General features: G+C 45.7%; 1 protein-coding gene across 1 annotated transcript; it reads left to right on the top strand.

Moving 5' to 3' along the window:
- Nucleotides 1-31: 31 nt before the first annotated feature.
- UBTD2 (ubiquitin domain containing 2) lies at nucleotides 32-21866 on the top strand. Its single transcript, XM_041489982.1, has 2 exons — nucleotides 32-295; nucleotides 21307-21866. The coding sequence occupies exons 1-2, from the start codon at nucleotides 121-123 to the stop codon at nucleotides 21702-21704; spliced, it is 573 nt and encodes a 190-aa protein (XP_041345916.1). The 5' UTR covers nucleotides 32-120; the 3' UTR covers nucleotides 21705-21866.
- The last annotated feature ends 6008 nt before the right edge of the window (nucleotides 21867-27874 follow it).

Below are 27874 nucleotides of genomic sequence, written 5' to 3'. Positions count from 1 at the left end.
CCAAGGGAATTTTGTGGTCTTATTTTGATGAATTCCCTTTTTTCTTTGTCCCCCACAGTGGCTCTTGGTCGTAACCAACCCCTGAAGAAGGAGAAACCCAAATGGAAGAGCGATTACCCCATGACGGACGGGCAGCTGCGCAGTAAGAGGGATGAATTTTGGGACACAGCCCCGGCCTTTGAGGGCAGGAAGGAGATTTGGGATGCCCTCAAGGCTGCTGCCCACGCCTTTGAGAGCAACGACCACGAACTGGCACAAGCAATCATTGATGGTGCAAACATAACACTGCCCCATGGTAGGTGCAGCTCCTGAGGATGTGGCCTCTCCAGAGGGTGACAGGTTAAAATCATGATGGTTTCACCCCAAAAATCAGTGATGGAATGGTTTAAAATATCTGTGTTTCGGTGTGGATGTGCTCCTGTTCAGAGCTTCCAAGCAAAATGGTGTTAATAAGTAGAGGGACCAAGAAAATCTGCTTTTTTTGGTGGTTCCTGCAGTGGAATTATGATGTGGTCCATGGGGATACTCAGCTTGAGTCTGATCTTTCCAGGCAGGAAAGATGTGGCCTTTCCAAAGGGTGACAGGTTAAAATCATGATGGTTTCACCCCAAAAATCAGTGATGGAATGGTTTAAAATATCTGTGTTTCGGTGTGGATGTGCTCCTGTTCAGAGCTTCCAAGCAAAATGGTGTTAATAAGTAGAGGGACCAAGAAAATCTGCTTTTTTTGGTAGTTCCTGAAGTTGGATTGGATGATGTGGTCCATGGGGATACTCAGCTTGAGTCTGATCTTTCCAGGCAGCACTTGGGACTTTCTGTGATCTCTTGGAGCACCTGGATGCTCCAAGGCACCATTTTCATCACTTTTTTCCTAGCTTCTCTTTGTAAGGAAGCAGATTATTTTTCCCTCCTGATTTTATGGGTTTCTTTGGCACTTGAACTGTTGGGTTTTTTTTTTAAACTTTCTCTTCTGAAGAGCCTGAAAAAATTTCCCAAAAATTTGGGGCTGGCAATCTGCTGTTAGATCCTGTGTGAGATAAACTGCAAGCTCGTATTTTGGGTACTTTCCCCTTTGTTTTGTTATTCTGAATCTTGCTGGGTGGGTTTTTTTTTTTCCAAGTAATATTTCCCTCTCTCCACAGCTCTGAAATAAATCACTTCCCTATATTCCTAACAGAAATACAGGGAGAGGAGGCTGGCAAGAAGTCACTGATCATTTGAAGTCACCATTCACATAAATGGAAATAAGAGCTCAGAAATTGCATTTTTGCGGACCTAAGGGAGTTGCTGCATTGTTTTTAGTTGCTAAAATATCAACTGTAGGTGCCAGGAAAACTCAATTTATACATGGGGAAGGTGGAATAAAATACAGGTTACCTTTCACTGTGGTGTCTCCCTCACATCAGCCCTCAAAAATTGTCTTTAATGTGGGAAAGTTCCTCTCTGTGAGGGTCTCAGTCTGGTTCTGACCATACAAAAGCCTGGTAAAAACATAATTATCTTAACAAATGAAAATTTGGAGCCGGGAGCAGCGAGGGGGATGTTATTTCTGTAATGAATTTGATGAGCCCCCATTAATGAGCTGCCTTGGCAGCCTTGGGTTGTGCATTCAGCTGAAATGTTGCACAAGCACAGATGAGCAGCACTTCGGGGGAAAACATTCAATTTATGGCATCAAATCCTGCAAAGAAGGTGTTTGGCACGTTGGGTCTGTGCTGCCTCTTGTTAGAGTGCCATAACAGCTTGTAACTGTGAGGGAGGAGCTGGAAAAATCCAAAGTTGAAGCAGTTTAATCCTGCCTGGAAGGCTCAGTCTGGCTTTGGGGGCACAGGGCAGTCCCTTGTGTGGCTCAGGAAAACAGACTTTCTCTAATGTGCAGTTTCAAGGCTCCCAGATTTGGAAAAAAAAAATGGATGTGAGCTCTTAAATTTGTTTTTCCAGCAGTTTGCTTCGAGTCCTGCCTACTGCTGGCAGGTTAAAATCTGCTTTTTAAGGCCCACATGCAGAATATTCAGAGTTTCTCAGAAATAACTCAGAAATCAAAGCTGACCCAGGGGCTCTGCTGCCCAAGCCAGGCCTGGCTTGAGGCTGAATTCCAAACAGAGAGAATATTTAGAATTTTTATCCAGGATGTAGAGCTTACTGGGGATTTTTCTACCCACAGAATTGCATTATTTATTTTTATCCAGCTTTCTGACACGTTTGAGCATCAGCTCTCCATGCAGTGTGACCTCCCCAGTCCAGAGAAAGCTGCTGCTTCTAAAAATCCAAATATTCCTGAGCCAGGCATTGGCAGTGCCATGGAGGGGGAGAATTTGGATCAAATCCTTTCACTCAGGGAGCCAGGGATGCAAAGTGAGCTTTTCCCCAGGCAGAAAGAACAAACAAACAAACTCTCCTTGCTCTGAGTGACACCAGCAACCTCTGGGGCTCTGGTTACAAAAAGCTCATTTTGGGCAAAATTGGGGAAGAATGGGAATAGCAGTGGAGAAATGCAGCAGGATGGGATCCTGTTCCCTCTGATTGCCCCATGGAGCTGCTAGGCTCTGCAGGGGACACTGGCACTGCTGAAATTCAGCTTTTAGCCCTTTTTTTTGGGGTGGGGGGTTATTTTTTGGTTTTGGGTTTGGTTTTTGGTTTTTTTTTTTGTTGTTGTTGTTGTTTTTTGGGGGTTTTTTGCTTTTTTTGTTTCATTTTGGCTTTTATTTGTTGTATTTTTTTGTTTGTTGGGGTTTTTTCTTTTGGGGTGGTTTTATTTTTTTTGTTTGTTGTTGGTTTTGGTTTGGTTTGGTTTGGTTTGATTTGGTTTTTTGGTTTTTTTTTTTTTTTTTCCTCTGGATCTCTTTACATGCCCAGGCTCTGTCTTCTATAAAAAAAGTTTGGATGAAAATGAAGCCTCAGGCTGGGCCAGGGCAGGCTCAGGGTGGGCACAGTAGGATTTTCCCCATGGAAAGGGTGCTCAGGCACTGGAACTGCCCAGGGAGGTTTGGATCCCCATCCCTGGAGGTGCCTGCCACTCTGTATTCCTGCTGGGAACCTAAATATCTCCCCAAGAAAACCCAACATTTGTTGGATAAATTCCTTTAAATCTCTTTAAAAAAAAAGAGAAAGCTTTCTCACTAATTTTTCCTTCTGCAGAATGCTGCAATGCCAGAGGCTGTGGTGTTTCATTTATTTGCTCCATTTTTGCTTTCATTTCTTTTCATTTATTTTTGTGCGTACAATAAGGGGCTTTAAAAAAAAAAAAAAAGCCCCAAGCCAAGGCCTCCGTGCCCATCTGACTGTCCCTGAGTTCAGCCTTGGGTTCCTGAGAAAATGAAACTTGCAGGAAGTGGAGGAGGGAGAGGAGGGGCTGGGGAGTGAGGAAGGACTGACAACCACACACACTCGGGCTGAGCTGATGCTGCAAAAATAAAATTGCTTTTTTATCCCAGAATCCTACAGAAAAGGGAAGGGAAAAATTAAAAAAAAAAAAATATCTTTTCTGAGGCTGCTTCCAGCCAGATCTGCCACTGCTCTGGTGTGAGGAATTCTCTCAGCAGTGTAATTTTTCTAATGGATGCCTTTTGCTGGCTTCTGCTGTTAAAAATAGCGTGTAAGAAGTATTAAATAAATAAATAAGCTCGTGGGATGGGCTTAGCACTTCTCATCTATCTTGGGTGACTCTGTGGGATGGGTTTAAAAATAGAAATAACATTATCACCAATTTATACTCCTTTTTTTCTCCTCCTCCTGTCTTAAAGTAGCACATCCTCCATATTTTATTAATGAGTGCATTTAAATTTCATGAAGAAGAGTTTTCCATACTTCTCAGCTATCAAACAGGAAATCTTGGAGTGTGTAGTATTTTATAATAATCTTAATGTTGAGCTGAACTTGGCCTGCAAGTCATTAATATTAATTGCAATCTGGCTGGGGTTAAGTGGAGTTTTTAAATTCCAGGCTGGACACCTCATGAGCTGCAGCAGAGTTCCCAGGATACTGGGGTTAAATATCTCAGAGATTGCATCTTTGCAGCCCTTGCATTGTTGCTAAAATATAAATTGGAGATGGCAGAAAAACTCAATTTTTACAGGGGGAAGTTGGAATAAAATGCAGGTTACCTTTAATAGGTAATAAAATACAATACTTAAAATTTCTTCCTCTTCTCCCTGAAAATTGCTGTATCCATTGATGGGAATTAAAGCTCTAGGAATTGCTTGTCTGAAGAGGCTTTTTAATTATCACGAAAAATCATATTTTTGATGGATTACGTTCTCTACACACGTGTAAAACATTGCTGGGCAGTGTGTTTTTCTGTGAGGATACCAAATACTCACTCAGTTTCTCTAATGCCCCTTTAAAAGGGGAGTAAATGGTATTTTGGTCACTGTGTGGCTGTCTAATTTTAGATTCCAGCAGAGTTATGGAAGCTTTGGGAGGTCTGACTACCAAAGCCTGTCTGTCAATATGATCAGCAGTAGTACTGAGAGGAAAATGCAGCCCCTGAAAGTTAAACTCTAAAATCTGTAGTGAATATCATAAAATTTACAGCTGAGCCTCCTGGTTTGTTGCTTTGGGGTTTTTTTTTTTTGACTAAACTCTGCTCAGGAGACAGCAGTTATTAGTTGGAGGGAAGCTTTTTCTGGTTTGTTTTTACTTCAGTTTTAAAAAAACCCAAAAGGCAAGGGATTAAAACCCAAAATTGCTGCTGTCTTGTGAGGAAGCAGGCAGACAAGCTGCTGCTGGCACTGAGGCTGTGTGTGCATTAGGAGAGTGCTTTTATTTTGCTTTTTCTTCTACACATCCATGTCTATTTTTAAGGGTTCTTGACGTCAAGTCCCCTCTGTGGGCTGAACGTGGCTGAAATGGGGACTGAATGCACTGGGTATTTCATAAAAGGGCTGCTTGAATCCCTCCTGCCTCCCAGCACCCTCTGGCATCCTCTGGCAAAGGGCTGGGAGCTGCATCCCAGTTTGGGGTGCTCCAGCCCCATCCCTGCCTGCTCTGCAGCACAGGCACAGCACAGGGACAGGGACAGGGACAGGGGGGACACAGATGGCTCTGCTGGCTCTGCTCTGCTCCTCCGGGCTCCTGCCGGGCAGTGGGGCAGCCAGATCAGCCCAAAATCCAATTCCCAGAGCAGGGGATCCCGGATCACCCCAAAATCCAATTCCCTGAGTGGGAGATCCCAGATCACCCCAAAATCCAATTCCCAAAGCGGGGAATCCCAGATCAGCCCAAAATCCAATTCCCAGAGTGGGGCAGCCCAACTTACCCCAAAATCCATTTCCCAAAGTGGGGCATGCCAGCTCATCCCAAAGTCCATTTCCCAGAGTGGGGCAGCCCAGCTCACCCCAAAATCCAATTTCCAGAGTTGGGGAGCCCAGCCCATCTCAAAATCCATTTTTTGGAATGCAGGAGTCCAACTCATTCCAAAACCCATTTCTCAGGGTTGGAGAGACCTGCTCATCCCCAAACCCCATTTTTTGGAGTGTGGGAGCCCAGCTCACCCCAAAATCCATTTCTCATAGTGGTGCAGCCCAATTTACCCTAAAATCCATTTCCCAGAGCTGGGGAGCCTAGCTCATCCCAAAATCCAATTCCCAGAGCTGGGGAACCCAGCTCATCCTCAAAACCCATTTTGTGGGGTGTGGGAGCCCAACTCATCCCAAAATCCAATTCCCAGAGCTGGGGAGCCCAGCTCATTCCCAAAATCCTTTTTTTTTGGAGTGTGGGAGATTTTTTGGAATGCAGGAGTCCAACTCATTCCAAAACCCATTTCTCAGGGTTGGAGAGACCTGCTCATCCCCAAACCCCATTTTTTGGAGTGTGGGAGCCCAGCTCACCCCAAAATCCATTTCTCATAGTGGTGCAGCCCAATTTACCCTAAAATCCATTTCCCAGAGCTGGGGAGCCTAGCTCATCCCAAAATCCAATTCCCAGAGCTGGGGAACCCAGCTCATCCTCAAAACCCATTTTGTGGGGTGTGGGAGCCCAACTCATCCCAAAATCCAATTCCCAGAGCTGGGGAGCCCAGCTCATTCCCAAAATCCATTTTTTTTTGGAATGTGGGAGCCCAGCTCATCTCCAAATCCATTTCCCAGCTCTTCCCCAAATCCATTGCTCATCCCCAAATCCATTTCCCAGCTCATCCCCAAATCCATTTCCCAGCTCATCCCCAAATCCATTTCCCAGCTCATGCCCAAATCAATCTCCTGGAGCAGCTCTGGCTGCCCTGGCTCCTCACAAAGTGCCTCCTGCTGAGGAGAAATCCCCCAAATCTCTGCCTCTTTCAGGGCACAGGAGTTGCTTTTCCATCAGGAGCTCCATCCAAAGGAGGGGTGCTCACCTCCAGGCTGAGTGCCTGGATCTGGGATTACCCAGCTCCAGCTTCCCTCAGCCTGCTCGGGGCACAGTGGCAGCTCCTCCTCCTCTGCTGATTTGGTGATTTTTGGCATTTTCTCTGTCCATCACACCTGGGAAAATGGTTTATTCCCCTTGGGAATGGCCATGGTTCTGTAAAGGATGTGCTGTGTTGTTGTGTCTCCAAATTCCTCCTGACCTTGAAAAAGAATCCTTTTCCTCACAGCCTCCTCCAATGAAGATGCTGCTTTCCATCATTTCTGCTGTGATTAGTATTTTTAAAATAGATCACAACATCCTTTCTGAGGGATGCTGCATTCCCAAGGTTTTCTTCAAGTGGAAGGAAAATGAATCAAACCCTCAGGATGTAAAGCAATTGTGGCTGGCTGGAATATTTATATATCTAAGTGCAGGTTAGAAACTCTCAACCCTTCAAATAAAAGCCCCACTTAGGGCTCCATCCTACAGCTGTTTTCCTTAAATATCTTTAACTTCTGCTCTTGTGTTTTGAAAGATTTTTTGAGGAATTCTGTCAACAGAATTCTTGGACTCTTCTGGAGTCTCTTCCCCTGCAGCACTTGCCTCTCTGTTTCCTGCCTTTGGTTTCAGTTTGTCTTTTTGGTGTGGAGAGAATGACTGAGCAACACTTTTCAAAAATGCTGTTTTAGGGGTTTTTTTTAACCATTAATGTGTGACCAGAAAATTGCAGCAAATTCCTTTAAGGAAAAAAAAACAGAAAACAAAGCAACAAACCCAAAGTGGCCACGAGATGCTCAAAATAAACCCAGGTTTGTGCCAGAAGAACATCTCCAGTTCCTCATGTTTCCAGCTGCTTGTTGGTTGGGTGTTGCAGATGTTGCAGACAGATGTGTCTGGCTCAGGTGAATAATAGTCCTGTGCTATCTGATGGTGGCCAGGACATGATGTCTGTTTATTAAATATTCCAGGAGTGGATATTTACTCCATTATTGGCTGCTCTCAGTGGAGGGGCTGAGTATCAGCTTCATCTGCCTTGCTGTCTGCTTGGGAAATGAGAAAAAGAAGTATGAACTCTTTAAAATGTGAGTGGGAAATGAAGTTTAAAATGGGTTTTCCCCCTGAAGATTCCAGTGAGAACCTTCCAGGGGTGGCTCTGCTGCCTTCTGGAGATGTGGTTTGCAGTGGTTTGGTGTTCCTGGAGGGAATATTGACCAAGCTGAGGGCACCAATCCCTCCAGGAACACCAGCCCTTGGGTGTCCCACCTGCCTCTGCCTCATCCCACTCCTCTTCCATCACCTCCACTTGATTGTGGCCAAAACATTTGGCATCCTCTGCTGGTTTGGCTTCAGGAATTTAAATATTGATAAGATGGTGACTCTTCTCCAAAACCAAGGCAAAGTGTGTGAGCCCCAGAACGTTTCTCCCTTTAACCTTTTAGGGGCAGGCAGTGGCTGGAGAAATCCTGCCTGCGCTGAACATGGGCAACACTCTTGAGCTGTTTCAGGATTTTTAAATATTCCACAACCTCCTTCAATAAATACTCAGGCTGATAACTCAGAGTCACTCCCTGAGTGTGTTACAGACAGCCTGACCTCTGGAAAAAATCCAAATTTCCAAGGATTTTATGCACCTAGAGCTGGGAGCTGCTTTTTGCTGACAGTTAGCACTGGAAAAATCATCTCTGAGAAAAAAAAACTTTCCTTTTTTTTTGCTGAGCCCAGCCCAGAGCGAGCAGTGCTTGCTTTGTAGCTGTATTGCAAAGAAAACCTGCAGCAGAATGAACTCTGTGTTTCCACCTGTGTTTTGACTCCTTGAAACTGCACAGGAACAATGAAACCTCCGAGGTGCTTTTAATAATTCCTGAGTGATCAAGGAAGGTTTTTCTAGAAGGTCACAGGTACAGCAAGGCCTTGAATTTTTAACCTTTTTTGGGCTCTCACCATCTGTGCAGCCTCTGCTCAGGGCACATTCAGAGCACGAGGCAGCACCAACATTCAGTCTTCCACCTTTGTGCTTTATCAGTCATGTTTCCTCTTTTCTATTTTAAATAAGGCAGTGCAGAGTCTGGGAAATATCAAAGCTCAAACTGAAGGCATCACTTGCCTTCTCTCCCTGTTGCACACAGGTGGGGAAGAGTTGTTCAGTTTGAGTTCTCCAGCTCTGTGAGATAACTCCATGCTCCATCAGAGCCAACATTTGTTTGCTGTTCAGTCTGAGGGATTGTCACTGCTGCTGCTTTACCTGGAGCTTTAACAAGTGCTGTATCATCCTGGTTTTCCCTCCAAATCTGCTTGGAGCTCAGATTAAACTCTCTGAAATCTCATTTTGAGCAGGGGATTGTTTGAGGGCTGAACTCCCTGCCTGGAGTGCACAGCAGTGGAGCAGCTCGAGTTGTGATCACCAGTTGCTAATTGAACATCCCAACAAGTCTTGGCCAGTCTGGGCCTCCTCTCTCTCTGCAATCCCTGGAATGAGGTTGGAGCTGGGAAGTTTCTTCTCCCAGGGAACAGGGACAGGAGGCAACTCCTGTTTGGTTTCCATTTGAACCATGCCAGGGATGTGGGATGCTGAGTGCCAGGTGTTCACTCTGGATTTACAGGAACAGCAGACTAAAAAAATCAATGGTAACCAAGGCAGTGACAACTTGTGTAAATCTGGGTTCAGCCTCACCCTGAGCAGGTGACCTGGGGACTTTAAACACTGCCAGGGCAGCTGTGCTTGGAGGGATCACCACCTCAGCTGGTGGTGATACTCTGCTTTTCCTTTTCTCCTCCAAAACCCTCCAGCCCCTTGAAGAAGCTGGATAATGCAGAACAGCAAATGTAAATGAAGAGAGTACACAGAGAAGCTCTTTTACCAACCATTTTATTTTTAAATTTTTATCTAAGAAGCCTGTCTAGACAGGCATTTATTTTCATGACATGCAAAGCAGAGTAGTAGATGAATACTTCATTAGTAAAATGACTTGTCATCTTTGAACCCTGATGGAATATCTCTTGGAAGCTGTTCCTTCCATGCAATATTAGATCCAAGTTTTACAGGGATATGGAAGCAGCAGTACATATGGTGTTGTTAACATGACAGCTACTGAGCATTAGTGCATAATTACTTTATTTATCAAAGCCAGTGATGGAAAGCCAATGAACTGCACAGACTGGAGGAATGTGAGCTTTGCAGGGAAGGATTGGGTGGTTTGTGGAAGTTACACTGCTGGGAGATTTGGAACTTTCTGGTGTAGGTCCCTTCCTCCCTGGTGTCCCTCAGGTGAGCGAGGTGAGGTGACAGATTCCAGCTCCTCTGCCAGGATTGCGCTGCTGCTGTTGGCATTAGTGTGGATTTCTAAGAGGAATTTTGAAGGGTTTGGTTTCCCAAGTGTCCCATCCCTGCTCCCTCTGCTCTTCCTTCTCCAGCACATCGGGCACAGTGAGGGAGGCACAGCTGGGAGCTGGGGCTAAAACCTGAACAAAGGTGGCTCATTTAGCAGAAATTCCTCTGTTTCAGAAGACTCTGTTAATTATCTTTCAGCCTAGTTAATTAGTGCTAATGAGTGAAGTGGTGCTGGTGCTCTGCTGTGGTAGAGGGAGAGGATCAGCAAGCCCAGCGATGCACATGGCACACGTGCAGCAGGATTTTCCCAAAATTTGGGTGAGGTTTGGATCCCCATCCCTGGAGTGTCCAAGGAATTCCTGGATGTGGCACCTTGTAGACTTCCTGGGACACAATCTGTCAGTGTCAGTGGTTGGCAAGAAAAAGGAAATTTCTGTCACGTGTATAATGTCGACTCTGTTAATTATCTTTCAGCCTAGTTAATTAGTGCTAATGAGTGAAGCGGTGCTGGTGCTCTGCTGTGGTAGAGGGAGAGGATCAGCAAGCCCAGCGATGCACATGGCACACGTGCAGCAGGATTTTCCCAAAATTTGGGTGGGTGGGGACCTTAAAGCTCATGCAGTCCCACCCCCTGCCATAGCAGGGACATCTTCATTATCCTGGCTTTTCCCAGCCTGGCCCTGGACACTTCCAGGGATGGGGCAGCCACAATTTCTCTGGACAAGCTGTTCAGTGAGGAGCCTGCCCTGTGTTAGGGTGGGCTGTGCTTAGTTTGGGGCAGGAAGGCTTGGATCCACCTGAGGGATCTTTGCTTGCGTTCTCCAACTGGGAATTGCTCTTTAAAAGTGTTATTTTGGTATTACAGCATGAGGAAAATCTTCTTTCTGTGGAGAGTGGCAGAGCCCTGGAGCAGCTGCCCAGGGAGGTTGTGGGGACATCCCAGACCCAGCTGGATGTGTCCCTGTGTCACCTGCTCCAGGTGACCCTGCCTGGGAAGGGTTGGACTGGGTGATCTCCAGAGGTCCCTTCTAACCCCAGCCATTCTGTGACTGCAGCAAAAGCAGCTGGGTAGGATCCTCGAGGCTGGGAAGGGTGTCAGAGCCTCTTATTTCCTCCTCTTTTCAGTTTCAATTCCTGTGTGTCACAAGTGGGAGTGAGCTGGTCCTGCTCCCCAAGCAGCTCCTGGAGCCCTGGGATCTCCTGCTGGCTCTGGGAGTTCTTCTCCAGCGTGGAATGGAGCCAGACCAATAATGTTCCCATAATGGAAGAGCTGCTTTTCAGTGGATTTGAAATGAGAATTATTAAATGCTTAACACTCATTATCTGCAAACCCATTCCTTCAGGAGCTGCAGTGCCAGAGGCAGGGTGGGGATGAGAGCAGAGCACTCGTGCCCTGCCTCAGGATCCAAGCTGCACCTTTGTCCAGGAGCTTTCTGCCAGTTCAAACCTGCAGAACCCATGGAAATTTAGTGTGGAAGGAGCACAGGAGGGGGGTTTATATGGGTGGTTTATTGCCATGTGTTTCCCCCACACCATTAATTCTTTATTGTTCTCTTTACACCGTGCAAGGCACTGACTTGCACAAGTATTCCCACAAATTTCCCTCTGGAAAACAGGAAAGCCATGCTGGTAACAGCAGCCTTGGACACTTCCAGGGATGAACTGAGCAGTTTCTGTTGGGATTAAGTCAGGAAGAGCTTTTTGGTGTGAATTCCTCCCAGCTGGGGCTGCCTGGAGGTGAATGGAACACAGCACTGTGTGTTTGCTCCTGTCCCAGCCCTGCTCCCACTCTGCAGGAGCCACCCTCCACCTCTCCCACGTGCTCCTGGTGTCAGCACAGGGATGTTTTTCCTCATAAAATCTTGTATTTCCCAGTTCAGACCTAGAATCAGCAGCTAATAAAGATGAGGAGATAATTCAGCTTTTCTGCCTCATCTTTGCTCTCCAGGAACTGTTCTGCTGTGAGACCCAGAGACTTCTTTGTTTTCCTTCTGAATTTCAGGCATCAGTGATTTATGTTGGGTCCAAATCAATACTCCACAGGTGAGAGCTCTGCTTTCCCCAATTTATTCAGCAACCCAGGCTCAGCTTGGCTTTGGAATGGAGATTTTCAGTCAGAAAAACAACTGAACCAGCTGTTCCTTGGGCAAATGTGTTCTACACAGACAGTCTCCTTAAATTAGCTGAGTCTCACTGCAGTGCTACATTTTGGGTTGTGTTGTCTTAATTTTTCTTCCTGCAGCAAATCTGGCTGAGAGAAGGGGAAAAATAAAATGGAAATCTGCTCAGGTCTTAAGTTTTGGGTGTTTCTGACCAATGCTCCTCAAAATTGCTCCAAAACTTGAAGGCATTTTATGTATAGAAAACAAGAATTTTCCTGAAAAGAATGGTGTGCAGCTTAAATTAATGCCAAAATGCCATTCCAAATGCATTAAAACTTTGTGTTTTCAGGTGAGTGTGACCATAGTTGCTTGACTTAATAACTCCTGCAAAAGTTGAGCTTCCTGTCATTGAGAGCTCTTAAATTGTTGGTCCTGCAGGAGGATAAGCAAGTCCAAACTCTGAACTGCTTAGGGGTGGAAGCAGTGTTTTAACCAGTCCTTTTTTTGTGTTTTCCCTTCCAAATCCAGTGAAATATCCTCATAATCTTCATAAAACAAAGTTTTTGTGGCTGGCGAAGCAATTAATTTCAAAATGTTCCCGTTCCCTTATGCTTGATGATCACATCTGCTTATTTTTCCCTCTGAAATTCTCAAGCTGTCTCCTACCTGGATAACAACCAACAAGAAGCTCTGCCTTGTAGCTCCTTCCAGAATCCCTCACTCCCCAAATTCTGAAATATTAAAATAATCCCATCTGCTGTTGTTTTTTTTGCATTGTCTGCCACCCTTCCTTCCTGCTGCCTTCCTCCCAGAATCTGCCCCTTCCAGAGGTTTCTTTGGATGATCCAGCAGTGAAAACTCCAATCCTTGAGGCTTTGGCATCTGAACCTCTCTGGTTTGGGGAAGGGAAGGGAGATGAGGCTCACTTGGGGTGTGGGGTGGCTCTTCTGAGCATCTCTGTGCTGCCTTTTCCTCCTCTGCTTTGGGGAAGCTGCATCCTTCCTGTGCTGGAAGGACCCTGCTGCCTAGGGGACAGAAAAACCAAAAAAATAAATTTATTTCTCTCTTGTTTTCCACTTTCTCATAAAAACTTTATAGTCTTTTAGTGCCCCTTCCAGCTAAATGTGGTGCAAGCTGCTGTGTCCTGCAGGAAGGATCAAAAATTTGATTTTCAGTTAGAAAAGCAATGTTAGTAAGTGTTCTCTAGTTGGGATGTTTGATTTCCTGTGATTTTCAGTTACAACATCAATTTTAGGACATGTTCTTTAGTTGGGATATTTGATTTCCTGTGATTTTCATTTAGAACATCAATTTTAGGACATGTTCTCTAGCTGGGATGTTTGATTTGTTGTGATTTTCAGTTAGAAGAGCAATGTTAGGATGTGCTCTTTAGTAGGAATATTTGTGATTTTCAGTTAGGACAGCAATGTTGTATTCTCTAGTTGGGATATTTGATTTCCTGGGATTTTCAGTTACAACATCAGTTTTAGGATATGTTCTCTGGTTGGGATATTTGATTTCCTGGGATTTTCAGTTACAACATCAGTTTTAGGACATGTTCTCTATTTGGGATGTTTGATTTCCTGTGATTTTCAGTTACAACATCAATTTTAGGACATGTTCTTTAGTTGGGATATTTGATTTCCTGTGATTTTCATTTAGTACATCAATTCTAGGACATGTTAGGTTTAATAACCTGTTCTTGCATTACCAGTTTAGTAGAAACCATTTCTCAGACTGGGATGGGACTGTGGGGTTTTATTGGCAAGAGCTTTCCTCTGCTGTGTCTCTTTCTATTTATTTATTTTCTTTAGCTGCAGACCTCCAAGTTAGCTGCTGTTTGAGAGGATTTGTTTCAGTATTGCTTATCTGATGATGATTAAGGAATGCAGTGTTTATAGCATCAGCTCTGACCTCCTTGTCAGCTCAGCTGGGCAGCCAGAATCTAAGAAGCCTGTCTAGACAGGCATTTATTTTCATGACATGCAAAGCAGAGTAGTAGATGAATACTTCATTAGTAAAATGACTTGTCATCTTTGAACCCTGATGGAATATCTCTTGGAAGCTGTTCCTTCCATGCAATATTAGATCCAAGTTTTACAGGGATATGGAAGCAGCAGTACATATGGTGTTGTTAACATGACAGCTACTGAGCATTAGTGCATAATTACTTTATTTATCAAAGCCAGTGATGGAAAGCCAATGAACTGCACAGACTGGAGGAATGTGAGCTTTGCAGGGAAGGATTGGGTGGTTTGTGGAAGTTACACTGCTGGGAGATTTGGAACTTTCTGGTGTAGGTCCCTTCCTCCCTGGTGTCCCTCAGGTGAGCGAGGTGAGGTGACAGATTCCAGCTCCTCTGCCAGGATTGCGCTGCTGCTGTTGGCATTAGTGTGGATTTCTAAGAGGAATTTTGAGGGGTTTGGTTTCCCAAGTGTCCCATCCCTGCTCCCTCTGCTCTCCCTGCTCCAGCACATCGGGCACAGTGAGGGAGGCACAGCTGGGAGCTGGGGCTAAAACCTGAACAAAGGTGGCTCATTTAGCAGAAATTCCTCTGTTTCAGAAGACTCTGTTAATTATCTTTCAGCCTAGTTAATTAGTGCTAATGAGTGAAGTGGTGCTGGTGCTCTGCTGTGGTAGAGGGAGAGGATCAGCAAGCCCAGCGATGCACATGGCACACGTGCAGCAGGATTTTCCCAAAATTTGGGTGGGTGGGGACCTTAAAGCTCATGCAGTCACACCCCCTGCCATAGCAGGGACATCATTATCCTGGCTTTTCCCAGCCTGGCCCTGGACACTTCCAGGGATGGGGCAGCCACAATTTCTCTGGACAAGCTGTTCAGTGAGGAGCCTGCCCTGTGTTAGGGTGGGCTGTGCTTAGTTTGGGGCAGGAAGGCTTGGATCCACCTGAGGGATCTTTGCTTGCGTTCTCCAACTGGGAATTGCTCTTTAAAAGTGTTATTTTGGTATTACAGCATGAGGAAAATCTTCTTTCTGTGGAGAGTGGCAGAGCCCTGGAGCAGCTGCCCAGGGAGGTTGTGGGGACATCCCAGACCCAGCTGGATGTGTCCCTGTGTCACCTGCTCCAGGTGACCCTGCCTGGGACGGGTTGGACTGGGTGATCTCCAGAGGTCCCTTCTAACCCCAGCCATTCTGTGACTGCAGCAAAAGCAGCTGGGTAGGATCCTCGAGGTTGGGAAGGGTGTCAGAGCCTCTTATTTCCTCCTCTTTTCAGTTTCAATTCCTGTGTGTCACAAGTGGGAGTGAGCTGGTCCTGCTCCCCAAGCAGCTCCTGGAGCCCTGGGATCTCCTGCTGGCTCTGGGAGTTCTTCTCCAGCGTGGAATGGAGCCAGACCAATAATGTTCCCATAATGGAAGAGCTGCTTTTCAGTGGATTTGAAATGAGAATTATTAAATGCTTAACACTCATTATCTGCAAACCCATTCCTTCAGGAGCTGCAGTGCCAGAGGCAGGGTGGGGATGAGAGCAGAGCACTCGTGCCCTGCCTCAGGATCCAAGCTGCACCTTTGTCCAGGAGCTTTCTGCCAGTTCAAACCTGCAGAACCCATGGAAATTTAGTGTGGAAGGAGCACAGGAGGGGGGTTTATATGGGTGGTTTATTGCCATGTGTTTCCCCCACACCATTAATTCTTTATTGTTCTCTTTACACCGTGCAAGGCACTGACTTGCACAAGTATTCCCACAAATTTCCCTCTGGAAAACAGGAAAGCCATGCTGGTAACAGCAGCCTTGGACACTTCCAGGGATGAACTGAGCAGTTTCTGTTGGGATTAAGTCAGGAAGAGCTTTTTGGTGTGAATTCCTCCCAGCTGGGGCTGCCTGGAGGTGAATGGAACACAGCACTGTGTGTTTGCTCCTGTCCCAGCCCTGCTCCCACTCTGCAGGAGCCACCCTCCACCTCTCCCACGTGCTCCTGGTGTCAGCACAGGGATGTTTTTCCTCATAAAATCTTGTATTTCCCAGTTCAGACCTAGAATCAGCAGCTAATAAAGATGAAGAGATAATTCAGCTTTTCTGCCTCATCTTTGCTCTCCAGGAACTGCTCTGCTGTGAGACCCAGAGACTTCTTTGTTTTCCTTCTGAATTTCAGGCATCAGTGATTTATGTTGGGTCCAAATCAATACTCCACAGGTGAGAGCTCTGCTTTCCCCAATTTATTCAGCAACCCAGGCTCAGCTTGGCTTTGGAATGGAGATTTTCAGTCAGAAAAACAACTGAACCAGCTGTTCCTTGGGCAAATGTGTTCTACACAGACAGTCTCCTTAAATTAGCTGAGTCTCACTGCAGTGCTACATTTTGGGTTGTGTTGTCTTAATTTTTCTTCCTGCAGCAAATCTGGCTGAGAGAAGGGGAAAAATAAAATGGAAATCTGCTCAGGTCTTAAGTTTTGGGTGTTTCTGAGCAATGCTCCTCAAAATTGCTCCAAAACTTGAAGGCATTTTATGTATAGAAAACAAGAATTTTCCTGAAAAGAATGGTGTGCAGCTTAAATTAATGCCAAAATGCCATTCCAAATGCATTAAAACTTTGTGTTTTCAGGTGAGTGTGACCATAGTTGCTTGACTTAATAACTCCTGCAAAAGTTGAGCTTCCTGTCATTGAGAGCTCTTAAATTGTTGGTCCTGCAGGAGGATAAGCAAGTCCAAACTCTGAACTGCTTAGGGGTGGAAGCAGTGTTTTAACCAGTCCTTTTTTTTGTGTTTTCCCTTCCAAATCCAGTGAAATATCCTCATAATCTTCATAAAACAAAGTTTTTGTGGCTGGCGAAGCAATTAATTTCAAAATGTTCCCGTTCCCTTATGCTTGATGATCACATCTGCTTATTTTTCCCTCTGAAATTCTCAAGCTGTCTCCTACCTGGATAACAACCAACAAGAAGCTCTGCCTTGTAGCTCCTTCCAGAATCCCTCACTCCCCAAATTCTGAAATATTAAAATAATCCCATCTGCTGTTGTTTTTTTTGCATTGTCTGCCACCCTTCCTTCCTGCTGCCTTCCTCCCAGAATCTGCCCCTTCCAGAGGTTTCTTTGGATGATCCAGCAGTGAAAACTCCAATCCTTGAGGCTTTGGCATCTGAACCTCTCTGGTTTGGGGAAGGGAAGGGAGATGAGGCTCACTTGGGGTGTGGGGTGGCTCTTCTGAGCATCTCTGTGCTGCCTTTTCCTCCTCTGCTTTGGGGAAGCTGCATCCTTCCTGTGCTGGAAGGACCCTGCTGCCTAGGGGACAGAAAAACCAAAAAAATAAATTTATTTCTCTCTTGTTTTCCACTTTCTCATAAAAACTTTATAGTCTTTTAGTGCCCCTTCCAGCTAAATGTGGTGCAAGCTGCTGTGTCCTGCAGGAAGGATCAGAAATTTGATTTTCAGTTAGAAAAGCAATGTTAGTAAGTGTTCTCTAGTTGGGATGTTTGATTTCCTGTGATTTTCAGTTACAACATCAATTTTAGGACATGTTCTTTAGTTGGGATATTTGATTTCCTGTGATTTTCATTTAGAACATCAATTTTAGGACATGTTCTCTAGCTGGGATGTTTGATTTGTTGTGATTTTCAGTTAGAAGAGCAATGCTAGGATGTGCTCTTTAGTAGGAGTATTTGTGATTTTCAGTTAGGACAGCAATGTTGTATTCTCTAGTTGGGATATTTGATTTCCTGGGATTTTCAGTTACAACATCAGTTTTAGGATATGTTCTCTGGTTGGGATATTTGATTTCCTGGGATTTTCAGTTACAACATCAGTTTTAGGACATGTTCTCTATTTGGGATGTTTGATTTCCTGTGATTTTCAGTTAGAACAGCAATGCTAGGAGATGCTCTTTAGCTGGGACATTTGGGGACTTGGGACAGGGGACATTTCCACCAGGATGAAAGGAAGACTGGCATTACTGGTGAGGTTTAATAACCTGTTCTTGCATTACCAGTTTGGTAGAAACCATTTCTCAGCCTGGGATGGGACTGTGGGGTTTTATTGGCAAGAGCTTTCCTCTGCTGTGTCTCTTTCTATTTATTTATTTTCTTTAGCTGCAGACCTCCAAGTTAGCTGCTGTTTGAGAGGATTTGTTTCAGTATTGCTTATCTGATGATGATTAAGGAATGCAGTGTTTATAGCATCAGCTCTGACCTCCTTGTCAGCTCAGCTGGGCAGCCAGATAAATGATGCAGGAATTCCTCAGCGAGCTCCCCCCATGTTATTTAAAATTAACTCTTTGAGGAGCTTTTCTAAAGCTGATGCATTCTTTTTAAGAGAAATGGCTTTTGAAGAAATTTTCTCTGCTTTAGCTACATTGAAAGGCTGTTGAGGTTTGGATTTTGGCTTGTTTTTAGCAGCAAATTTGTTTCTATGTCTGGAATTTAGTCCTGTGGCATTTAGCAAATAGATGAGGAGTGAAATGAACGTTGTAAAACAAAACTCAAGTGTGGGAGCTCCCAAGCTTGGGTCTGTAAATGGCAAAGAAGCATAAAAGGGTTTGGGTCCAGCACAGCTTTGATAAAAGTTGGTTTGCTCTGAAATTCATTAATGGTAAAACACTTTAATGAGTTCATGTAATTAGATAATTTTATTTCCTTTTGTTTTGTTCTCTGATAAATCTCAGAGCACAGATGCCTCGGTGCTGCCTGTACAAACAGAAAGCCTAAACCATTGATCTTTTGAATGATTTCCTCTGTGTGCTTTTGCAAACACAAATTATCCTTAAAAAATGAGTATTTCAATCCAAAAGATTTCCACCAGAAGATGCTGTTGTTACACTGGGCTGGGTGACACCACATATCCCTGAGTTATAATTTTATATTGTGGTAATTTTGCTGATCAAACAGCAAAGTTTAAGTCAACTCAGTGTCAGCATGAAAAAAAAAACTCCAAATTAAAAAAAACAACCTTAGTTTTTAACAAGGAGCACTTGGCTGTTGTGTGCAGAACAGAGTCAAAGAGGTTTTTAATGTTCTGTAGCTCAAGGACTTGGCTCCTCTTCAAGCATTCCCAGCTCCACAAGGATGGGTAATTTGGCAAGTGACCGTGCCCCTCCAGGGGCAGAAATGTTGAAATTGGTTCTGCAGGTAAATTCAGACCAGGGCAGGGGGGGTTTAACCACAGTGAGAAGGGATTCCTGCTTTTGGGATGCAGCTCCCTCAGTTTCCCAAGCTCTGCTTTCAGCCTTCTGTGCCTTGAATTCTTACAACAGCACAGAAAATGTGCTGCTGCTTTTCTAGGCTAGAAAATTAAATCCATTTTATAACTCTATTTTATAAAGTTACACTGCGAAAAACTCAGCCTGTATTTGAGACTTCAGCACGTGGTAGAATTCCTGAGCCCCCAGGTTATCCAGATGATCCCAAGGGAGTTTAGGGAAATAAAAACCCCTCCTGACACTCCAGGGTTTGAATGTGGGCTCAGAGGTGCTGTGGAAACCCAAAATCCGTGCTGGGTGCTGTTCCGTGGTGGTGGTGGAGCCGCAGACTTGGGTGGCCACGTTTGTTTGTCCTGGCAGTGCTCACTAAAACACGGGGCCTGCAAGAACCATTCCAGCAGTTTGGGGATGTTTGAGAAGTTACAAAATCCTCCTTTCATGGAGGAAAATGCTCTCCTGCGTTTTCACAGCTCGGGCTGAGCCTGGTGGAATTGCTCCAAGTGGCATTTTTGTGTGCTGAACCTTGGCCATGCTGCTGCTGAAATGAGACACGGGAGCACATCCTCATCCCTGCTGCCTGCTTTGGGACTTCATCCTGGTTTATCTGGGTGTTTGGCTTTTAGGGGTGTGTGCTTTTATCTCAACCCCAAGTTTCAAACAAAGCGGGGCATTGATGATTTTTAAAATGTCTGTATGCAGATGAGGTGGGACATTGATGAATTTTATCTGTATGCAAACAAAGTGGGGCATTGATGATTTTTAAAATGTCTGTATGCAAACAAGGTGGGGCATTGATGATTTTTAAATGTCTTTATGCACACAAGGTGGGACATTGATTTTTATAATGTCTTTATGCAAACAAGGTGGGGCATTGATGATTTTTAAAATGTCTTTATGCACACAAGGTGGGGCATTGATTTTTATAATGTCTTTATGCAAACAAGGTGGGACATTGATGATTTTTAAAACGTGATGATTTTTAAAATGTCTTTATGCAAACAGGGTGGGGCATTGATGATTTTTAAAATGTGATGATTTTTAAAATGTCTTTATGCAGACGAGGTGGGGGCATTGATGATTTTTATCTGTATGCAAACGAGGTGGGACATTGATGATTTTTTAAAGGTCTTTATGCAGATGAGGTGCAACATTCATGATTTTTAAAATGTCTTTATGCAAACAAGGTGGGGCATTAATGATTTTTATCTGTATGCAAACAAAGTGGGGCATTGGTGATTTTTAAAATATCTTTATGCAAACGAGGTGGGACATTGATGATTTTTAAAATGTCTTTATGCACACGAGGTGGGGACATTGATGATTTTTAAAATGTCTTTATGCAGACGAGGTGGGGGCATTGATGAATTTTATCTGTATGCAAACAGAGTGGGGCATTGATGATTTTTGCCCGGTCCTTTAAAGCCTGAATTCCACCCTCACCTCTTGGGCGGTTGCAGAGCAGGGTAGAACTCCCCGGAGCGACCCTGCAGTGTGCAATGCACCAGGAATTCCCGCTCACCTTCCCTTTTCTCTCCTCACATTGATGATTTTTAAAATGTCTTTATGCACACGAGGTGGGGACATTGATGATTTTTAAAATGTCTTTATGCACACGAGGTGGGGACATTGATGATTTTTAAAATGTCTTTGTGCAGACGAGGTGGGACATTGATGATTTTTAAAATATCTTTATGCAAACGAGGTGGGACATTGATGATTTTTAAAATATCTTTATGCAAACGAGGTGGGACATTGATGATTTTTAAAACGTGATGATTTTTAAAATGTCTTTATGCAGACGAGGTGGGGGCATTGATGATTTTTATCTGTATGCAAACAAGGTGGGACATTGATGATTTTTAAATGTCTGTATGCAGATGAGGTGCAACATTCATGATTTTTAAAATGTCTTTATGCAAACAAGGTGGGGCATTAATGATTTTTATCTGTATGCAAACAAAGTGGGGCATTGATGATTTTTAAAATATCTTTATGCAAACGAGGTGGGGCATTGATGATTTTTTAAATGTCTGTATGCAAACGAGGTGGGACATTGATGATTTTTAAAATGTCTTTGTGCAGACGAGGTGGGACATTGATGATTTTTAAAATATCTTTATGCAAACGAGGTGGGACATTGATGATTTTTAAAATGTCTTTATGCACACGAGGTGGGGACATTGATGATTTTTAAAATGTCTTTATGCAGACGAGGTGGGGGCATTGATGAATTTTATCTGTATGCAAACAGAGTGGGGCATTGATGATTTTTGCCCGGTCCTTTAAAGCCTGAATTCCACCCTCACCTCTTGGGCGGTTGCAGAGCAGGGTAGAACTCCCCGGAGCGACCCTGCAGTGTGCAATGCACCAGGAATTCCCGCTCACCTTCCCTTTTCTCTCCTCCAGGTGCTCTTACGGAGTGTTACGATGAACTGGGCAACCGCTACCAGCTCCCCGTCTACTGCCTCGCCCCACCCATCAACATGATCGAGGAGAAGGGTGACCTGGAGACTCTGGACATCCCTGAGCCCCCTCCCAACTCCGGGCACGAGTGCCAGCTCCGCCTGCGCCTGTCCACGGGCAAAGACCTGAAGCTGCTGGTGCGCAGCATGGACACCGTGTACCACATGAAGCGGCGGCTGCACGCCGTGGAGGGAGTGGAGCCGGGCAGCCAGCGCTGGTTCTTCTCTGGGAGACCCCTGGCAGACAAAATGAAACTGGAGGAGTTGAAAATCCCAAAGGACTACGTGGTGCAAGTGATCGTGAGCCAGCCCTTAGCAAATCCCACCCCGGTGGAAAACTGACCGCTGCTCGTTCGTTGGTTCTTCTCTGCCGCGTCTCTCTTGTGGGGTTTGTTTTCACTGCCCTCTCTTCTTTCTGGGGTTGGCCTGCTCGTGGATGGGTTGCAAGAAATGACCAGCAAAAACAAAAAAAAAAATTCCATCTGTGATGGAGATCTGTAAAAATGTAACCTGGCCTCTGGGGTTTGCCTGATCTCGTATTGAACAGCAGGAGCAGCGGGGCAGGGCGAAGGAAGGGAGGGGAAAAGGGGGAGGGAAGAGATTGTTCTTCACTTAATGCAGACTTGTAATGGTCCTGGAACTGTCGGTGGTGTCCTGATCCACGAGGCCGGAGCAACAGAGAGCACTTTTATTTAAAAAACCAACTTCAAACGGAATCAGTGTACCCAGTTCCATAGCAGCAGCACACAGCTCCTGCAGGAAGGAGCCCGGTGCTCACGGGGATCCCTCTGGCTGTGCCCGGGCTCTGAGGAGGCACAGCCAGCCCTGGGCAGTGGAGCTGGGCTGGGCTTTGCTCTCTGGCAGCTCCTGGTGATGCTCAGACCGAGCAGTTGTACATTCCAAGGTGGCAGTGCAGCCCCGTGCCACTGCCTCAGGCAATAACTCAGCCCTGTCTGCTCTGTACTGTAATTTACCTGCTCCAGCACTGACTCAGCCTCAGCTCCTGAGTCTGTGCCTGAATTCCTGTCCCTCAGACCCCAGAGGCCGTGCTGGGGTGAGTGCTGCTCTGTGATCCAGCCCCCAGAGCACCCCTGGGCCAGGTGACTGCTCCTCCTGCCAGGAGTGATGGATTGCAGCTCCCCACGCTTCCCTGCAGGGCTCCCAGCTTGGAGGTGCTCAGGATGCAGCAGCACACAGTTGCCAGCCTTTGGGGTGTCCCTGGGAGCCAGCCTTGGGGCTGGGGTGGCTCTCCAGGACAGCTGGGGTGGCCTCAGCAGCACAGTGTCCCCCAGCCAGTGCTGGCCCTCCAGAATGTACCAGGGGCCCTGCAGCAGGTGACAAATCCTTCTGTGGCCTCAAAGGCCATGCTGGGCTCGGGGGATGCACTTTGTTCCCCCATGGAGCTGCTCTGGGGCTGCTCTGCCCCCCTGCCTTTGCTGGAGATCAAGGCCCTGCTCTTTTAATCATCATTTCTGTTTGCTTGGGGCTTAAGCCATCGTTGAAATCACTTCTTCCAAAGTCAAATGTGCTCTTAATATGGAAATAGCAGATTATTTTTTTTTTCCCCCCTGGTTTCTGTCTTCCCTCTGTGAATTAAGTGAAACTGAGGGATTCCCTTGACAATTTTAAACTTCTGCTCCTTCAGTAATTCCATAGAAATCGAATTTCTGGCACTCAGAAACTCCGAGGGAGTTCTTGCACCAGTCAGGGTGATCAGGGACATCCCAGCAGGTGGAAGCAGAATTTCATTGATGGTTTGGAAACAGAGCCACGTTTTGTTTGCATTTCCCACCCCACCCCACGCCACTAGAGCTTTTTTTGGTCCTCATTTTGTATCAAACCTGGGGGTTTCTGACAGCTCCACTGGCCCCACTTGGTACAGGATGCCTGAAATGCAGTGGCAGGGCTGTAGGAAGGAAAATGAGTTCCTGTTCTCATAATCACCAAAGTGACTTGCTTTGCTTTTCTTTTTTTTCTTCTTTTTTTTTCCCCTTTATTTTTAAAGGTGAAAGTGAGCTGATCAATACTAACCTAGAACAAGTTTTCTATTGTGGAGTTTTTTTAAAGCAAATTTGATTTACTGTACTTGAGGGTTTTTGCAGCCAAATCTTTTGCATTCCAGGGGAGGGGGAAATATTTGCTACATAAACAAGTCAAAAAAATCTCTCTTGGGTTTTCTCTGGGCAAAGGATGGGTTCATGCCAGGAAGACACTACTTGTCCTATAAGGCATAATTTATATGTCTGGATAAATGCTCTTTATGTGTCATTTCCCTGCAGTCCCTCCTGGAAAGGGAGGAAATTCTGATGGATTAAGGAGGAGCAAACCTGGAGCTGTGAACACTAAAACACCACTTTTTTTTTCATTTTATTTTTGTAGGATCATTTATTATTATTTTTTCTATTTTCATTCAGGCAATTTGTCACCAGGTGCTGGTTTTGAGCTGTTGGGGCTGGGATTGCTCCTTCTTTGCCCCCTCTGAGCTGGAAAAGGCTCAGTTTTGTGACACTGTTCCACATGATCATGGTTTCTATGAATTGCTTTCATGGCAGGGAGGAAAGGTGATGCTCTGAAGGCCGTGTTGTGAGTGGGTTCTGAGTAGAACAGAGATTTTGTTCATGAAAATTCTCTTTAACAGCCTCCCCCTCTTTAATCACATATCAAAACCTGAAAGAATTCAATGGTGAAATGCTTTTAGAGGTGACAGTGAAGAGTTTGACCCTCTCTTTATAAAGTGACAGCACTACTGAGCACACACCCTGCAGAAACACAATTTTACAAGATTTCTATTAGGAAAGAACTTTCAATCTCAAAATATCTGTTAAAAATATCAGCAACAAGCTGTAAAGGCACATGGCTGACCACGTATAGAACTGGAAATTGTGACACAACAGAGAACATTTGTGTCTCAAATGATTGAGTTGGTCCTAAAAGTTGGGGTTTGGTGCAGATTCCAGTGCAGGGGAGAAGGCTGGGAGTGTGGGATGAGTTTTGGGGCAGAGGGGGTGTCCCCTTGAGGGAGGGAAATTTATTTGAGTGGATGAAGTGGCACTGATCAGGGGCTGTCCCACGGGTGCTGGTGGCTGCTGGGGAGAGGAGGGAGAACCTCAGGAGAGGATGGAGAACCCCAGGAGAGGAGGGAGAACTCCAGGAGAGGAGGGAGAACCCCAGGAAAGGATGGGTAACCCCAGGAGAGGATGGGTAACCCCAGGAAAGGATGGGTAACCCCAGGAAAGGATGGAGAACCCCAGGAGAGGATGGGTAACCCCAGGAGAGGATGGAGAACTCCAGGAGAGGATGGAGAACCCCAGGAGAGGATGGAGAACCCCAGGAGAGGATGGAGAACCCCAGGAGAGGAGGGAGAAGCCCTGGATCGCAGCAGGAGGGTGCTGGCAGCATGTCCTGACTGGGTTTTGGCCCCTGGGCTGCTGTCCCCACCCTGAGCCCCTGGGGTGTGAATGCTGGAACAGAATTTTAACGCACACGACCCAAGCAAGGAGAAATCAGTTTGGGATTTTTAAATCCGCCCCCCCTCAGCCCTCTGTGCCATTCCTGCTCAGCTCTGGCTGGGAACTGATGCCAGGAGAACCTTTTTTACCCTGTCAGTGACAGCTCTGTTTGACACAGCTCAGATTTTTCTACTCTTTCTTGTCACTTCTGCCCGAGCCAGAAGTAACGACCCGATGAAAGTCACACTCCTGAAGAACTTGAAGGGCAGAGAGGCACAAACACCTGAGCCTGCCAGGGCCAGGGAGCCCCAGAAAAGCCCCAGGTGTGCTGCAGGTCTGTTTGGGGCACTGCAGAAGGATGCTCAGGGTCTTCTTCCCCACCCCAGTGACAGCTGCTCCTTCAGAGCCCCCCAAATGTCCCTCGGTGCATCGCAGTTTTTGGGGTCCTCCACACAAAACACAGCTTGGGATCCATTTGCTGAAAGCCTTTGCTCCTCTGGAGCTGGGGAGTATTTTGGAAAACGAATTGGTGGTGTGTTAAGTTGGGTTTTTAACTGACACCTTAAATTTGGGGTGTAACAACGCCAAAAAACCTCAGCCCAGGAGCAACCAAACCAAGCCCAGCTTTTCTTTGCCTTCCACAGAAAGTTTGGGAAGTAAAGAGAGAATCTTTGGAGCAACTGTGCATAATGTTTGGTGAAGGTCAATGATAACTTGATAAAATATTGCTGTACTGTGATGTGCTTCTGCATATATATCCATTGCTAGTAAATAATGTAAAATCTTTTTTTTCTTTTTGGAAGTATTAAAAATACAAAAATACGCTTTGTTACAATGGTGGGATGCTTTTAGCCATGGAATTCTGGAAGCATTTTTGCTGTGTAGGTGTTGACAAAGTGAATGCTGAACGTTTCTCCATGTCTGTGATGCTTCAGAAATGGAAGGGGCAGCTGCATTTCTGGCTCTGGAGCTCTCTTTTCCAAACTTTTCCATGTTCCTGTACAGACATCCGAGACCCTGCACCTTATGCAGAGAATGTTTACATTAAAAAAAAAAAGGAATTTTTCTTTTTTGGCTTTTTCCCTGTGCTGCTCAGATCCTGTTACTTTGAAATGAAAGTAGTCTCTGTTAGAAAAAGGGGCTTTTTTTTCTTTGGTTGGTTGGTTGTATGGTTTTTTTGCCTTCGCCCTTCCCTGTAATCAAATCCCTCCTGGATTGTGGCTGGAAGCTCTGGGACAGCTTGGACTTCTCTGGAGTGGGATTAGAGGTGCTTGAGAAAGGTGATTTTAAAAAACCCTGCCTTGGCTGTGGGGATGAGCTTTGTCCACGCTGCAGCTTCTTGGCAAACAGCAAACCCTGCTCCAAACCCCTGGATGTGTGGCTGCCTTGCAGATTCCCTGGGATTGGATTTCCCAGCACCCACATTTGTGTTTCCTCCCCAAATGATGAATGTCCTGCTGTTCCCTCTGCAGCCACAAACACTCGTGGTGGTTTGGATGCACAAATCTGCTCCAAGATTTCCCTTCCCAGGCGATGTTTGGGATTGCTGTGGGAGCCTCTCCTCTCCCAAATTCCACCCTCGTGGATCCTCCGTGGGGATGGACTTGGAGCTCTCCTTCCCAAGGGGGACACTTCACTGAGCCTACACCAGGCAGGCAGCTGGAAAAGGAGATATTTTAACCAAAAGGCTCCTTAAAGTGGACTTTGAGACTTTCACCCAACGTGTCTGCTGGATTTTCCGTGGAAAATTTGTCCTGAGCCTCCGAGCAGGGGGTTGGTCCAGGGGAACTCTGGATTTGTACATTTTCCACATGAAGACCACTCAGCCAGAGCCACGGGGCAAAGAAACAGCTTCACATCCTGACTCCTGCCTTAAAACCTCTCCTTCATCTTGAGCTCCAGAAAATCCTGCACCTGCTCACTCCCAGATCCCTTTTTTTTTTCCCGTCGGGAAATCGGAATCCGCTCCAAAGGCTGGAGACAATTCAAGGCAGTGGAAAACAAAAGAAATTGGAGCTGGTGGCTTTATTAAAACAACAAACTGGTCTTGGCTTCAAACCCCTATTTGTGCCTCTCAAGTCCAGGGAATGTTTCAAAAGAGTTGGATTTGAGCAACGCCGGCCAGGACTGCGGTGGTGGCACTTGGTGACACCTGGTGGCACTTGGTGACACTTTGTGTGCTCTGAGCAAGGGACTGGGCTCTGTGTCCTCTCTGCCTCATGGGAATGGCTTTCAAAGATGGCTGGTACCATCAAATTTGTACTTCTTGAATAAATACCTTCATTTTTATGGTAAGAGCCCGGTGTGTGTGTGTGTGAGGTGGGATTGACGTTCCCGTTCTTGGATCTGCTGCTGCCCTTGGGAGCACCTGGGGGATCCAGGCACGGGGCTCTTCCCCTCCCCTCTAACTCTAGGAACACTTTTAGAATCCAATATTTAGTTAATATTTTTTTAATGTTTTCCCCCTCGCTGCTCAGGGAAAAAAAAAAAAAGGAATTTTTCTTTTTTGGCTTTTTCCCTGTGCTGCTCAGATCCTGTTACTTTGAAATGAAAGTAGTCTCTGTTAGAAAAAGGGGCTTTTTTTTTTCCCGTCGGGAAATCGGAATCCGCTCCAAAGGCTGGAGACAATTCAAGGCAGTGGAAAACAAAAGAAATTGGAGCTGGTGGCTTTATTAAAACAACAAACTGGTCTTGGCTTCAAACCCCTATTTGTGCCTCTCAAGTCCAGGGAATGTTTCAAAAGAGTTGGATTTGAGCAACGCCGGCCAGGACTGCGGTGGTGGCACTTGGTGACACCTGGTGGCACTTGGTGACACTTTGTGTGCTCTGAGCAAGGGACTGGGCTCTGTGTCCTCTCTGCCTCATGGGAATGGCTTTCAAAGATGGCTGGTACCATCAAATTTGTACTTCTTGAATAAATACCTTCATTTTTATGGTAAGAGCCCGGTGTGTGTGTGTGTGAGGTGGGATTGACGTTCCCGTTCTTGGATCTGCTGCTGCCCTTGGGAGCACCTGGGGGATCCAGGCACGGGGCTCTTCCCCTCCCCTCTAACTCTAGGAACA

Source organism: Pyrgilauda ruficollis, unplaced genomic scaffold (assembly GCF_017590135.1).
Source record: "Pyrgilauda ruficollis isolate IOZ18807 unplaced genomic scaffold, ASM1759013v1 scaffold97, whole genome shotgun sequence".
Classification (NCBI taxonomy): Eukaryota; Metazoa; Chordata; class Aves; order Passeriformes; family Passeridae; genus Pyrgilauda; species Pyrgilauda ruficollis.
This window is presented reverse-complemented; position numbering and strand designations above follow the sequence as displayed.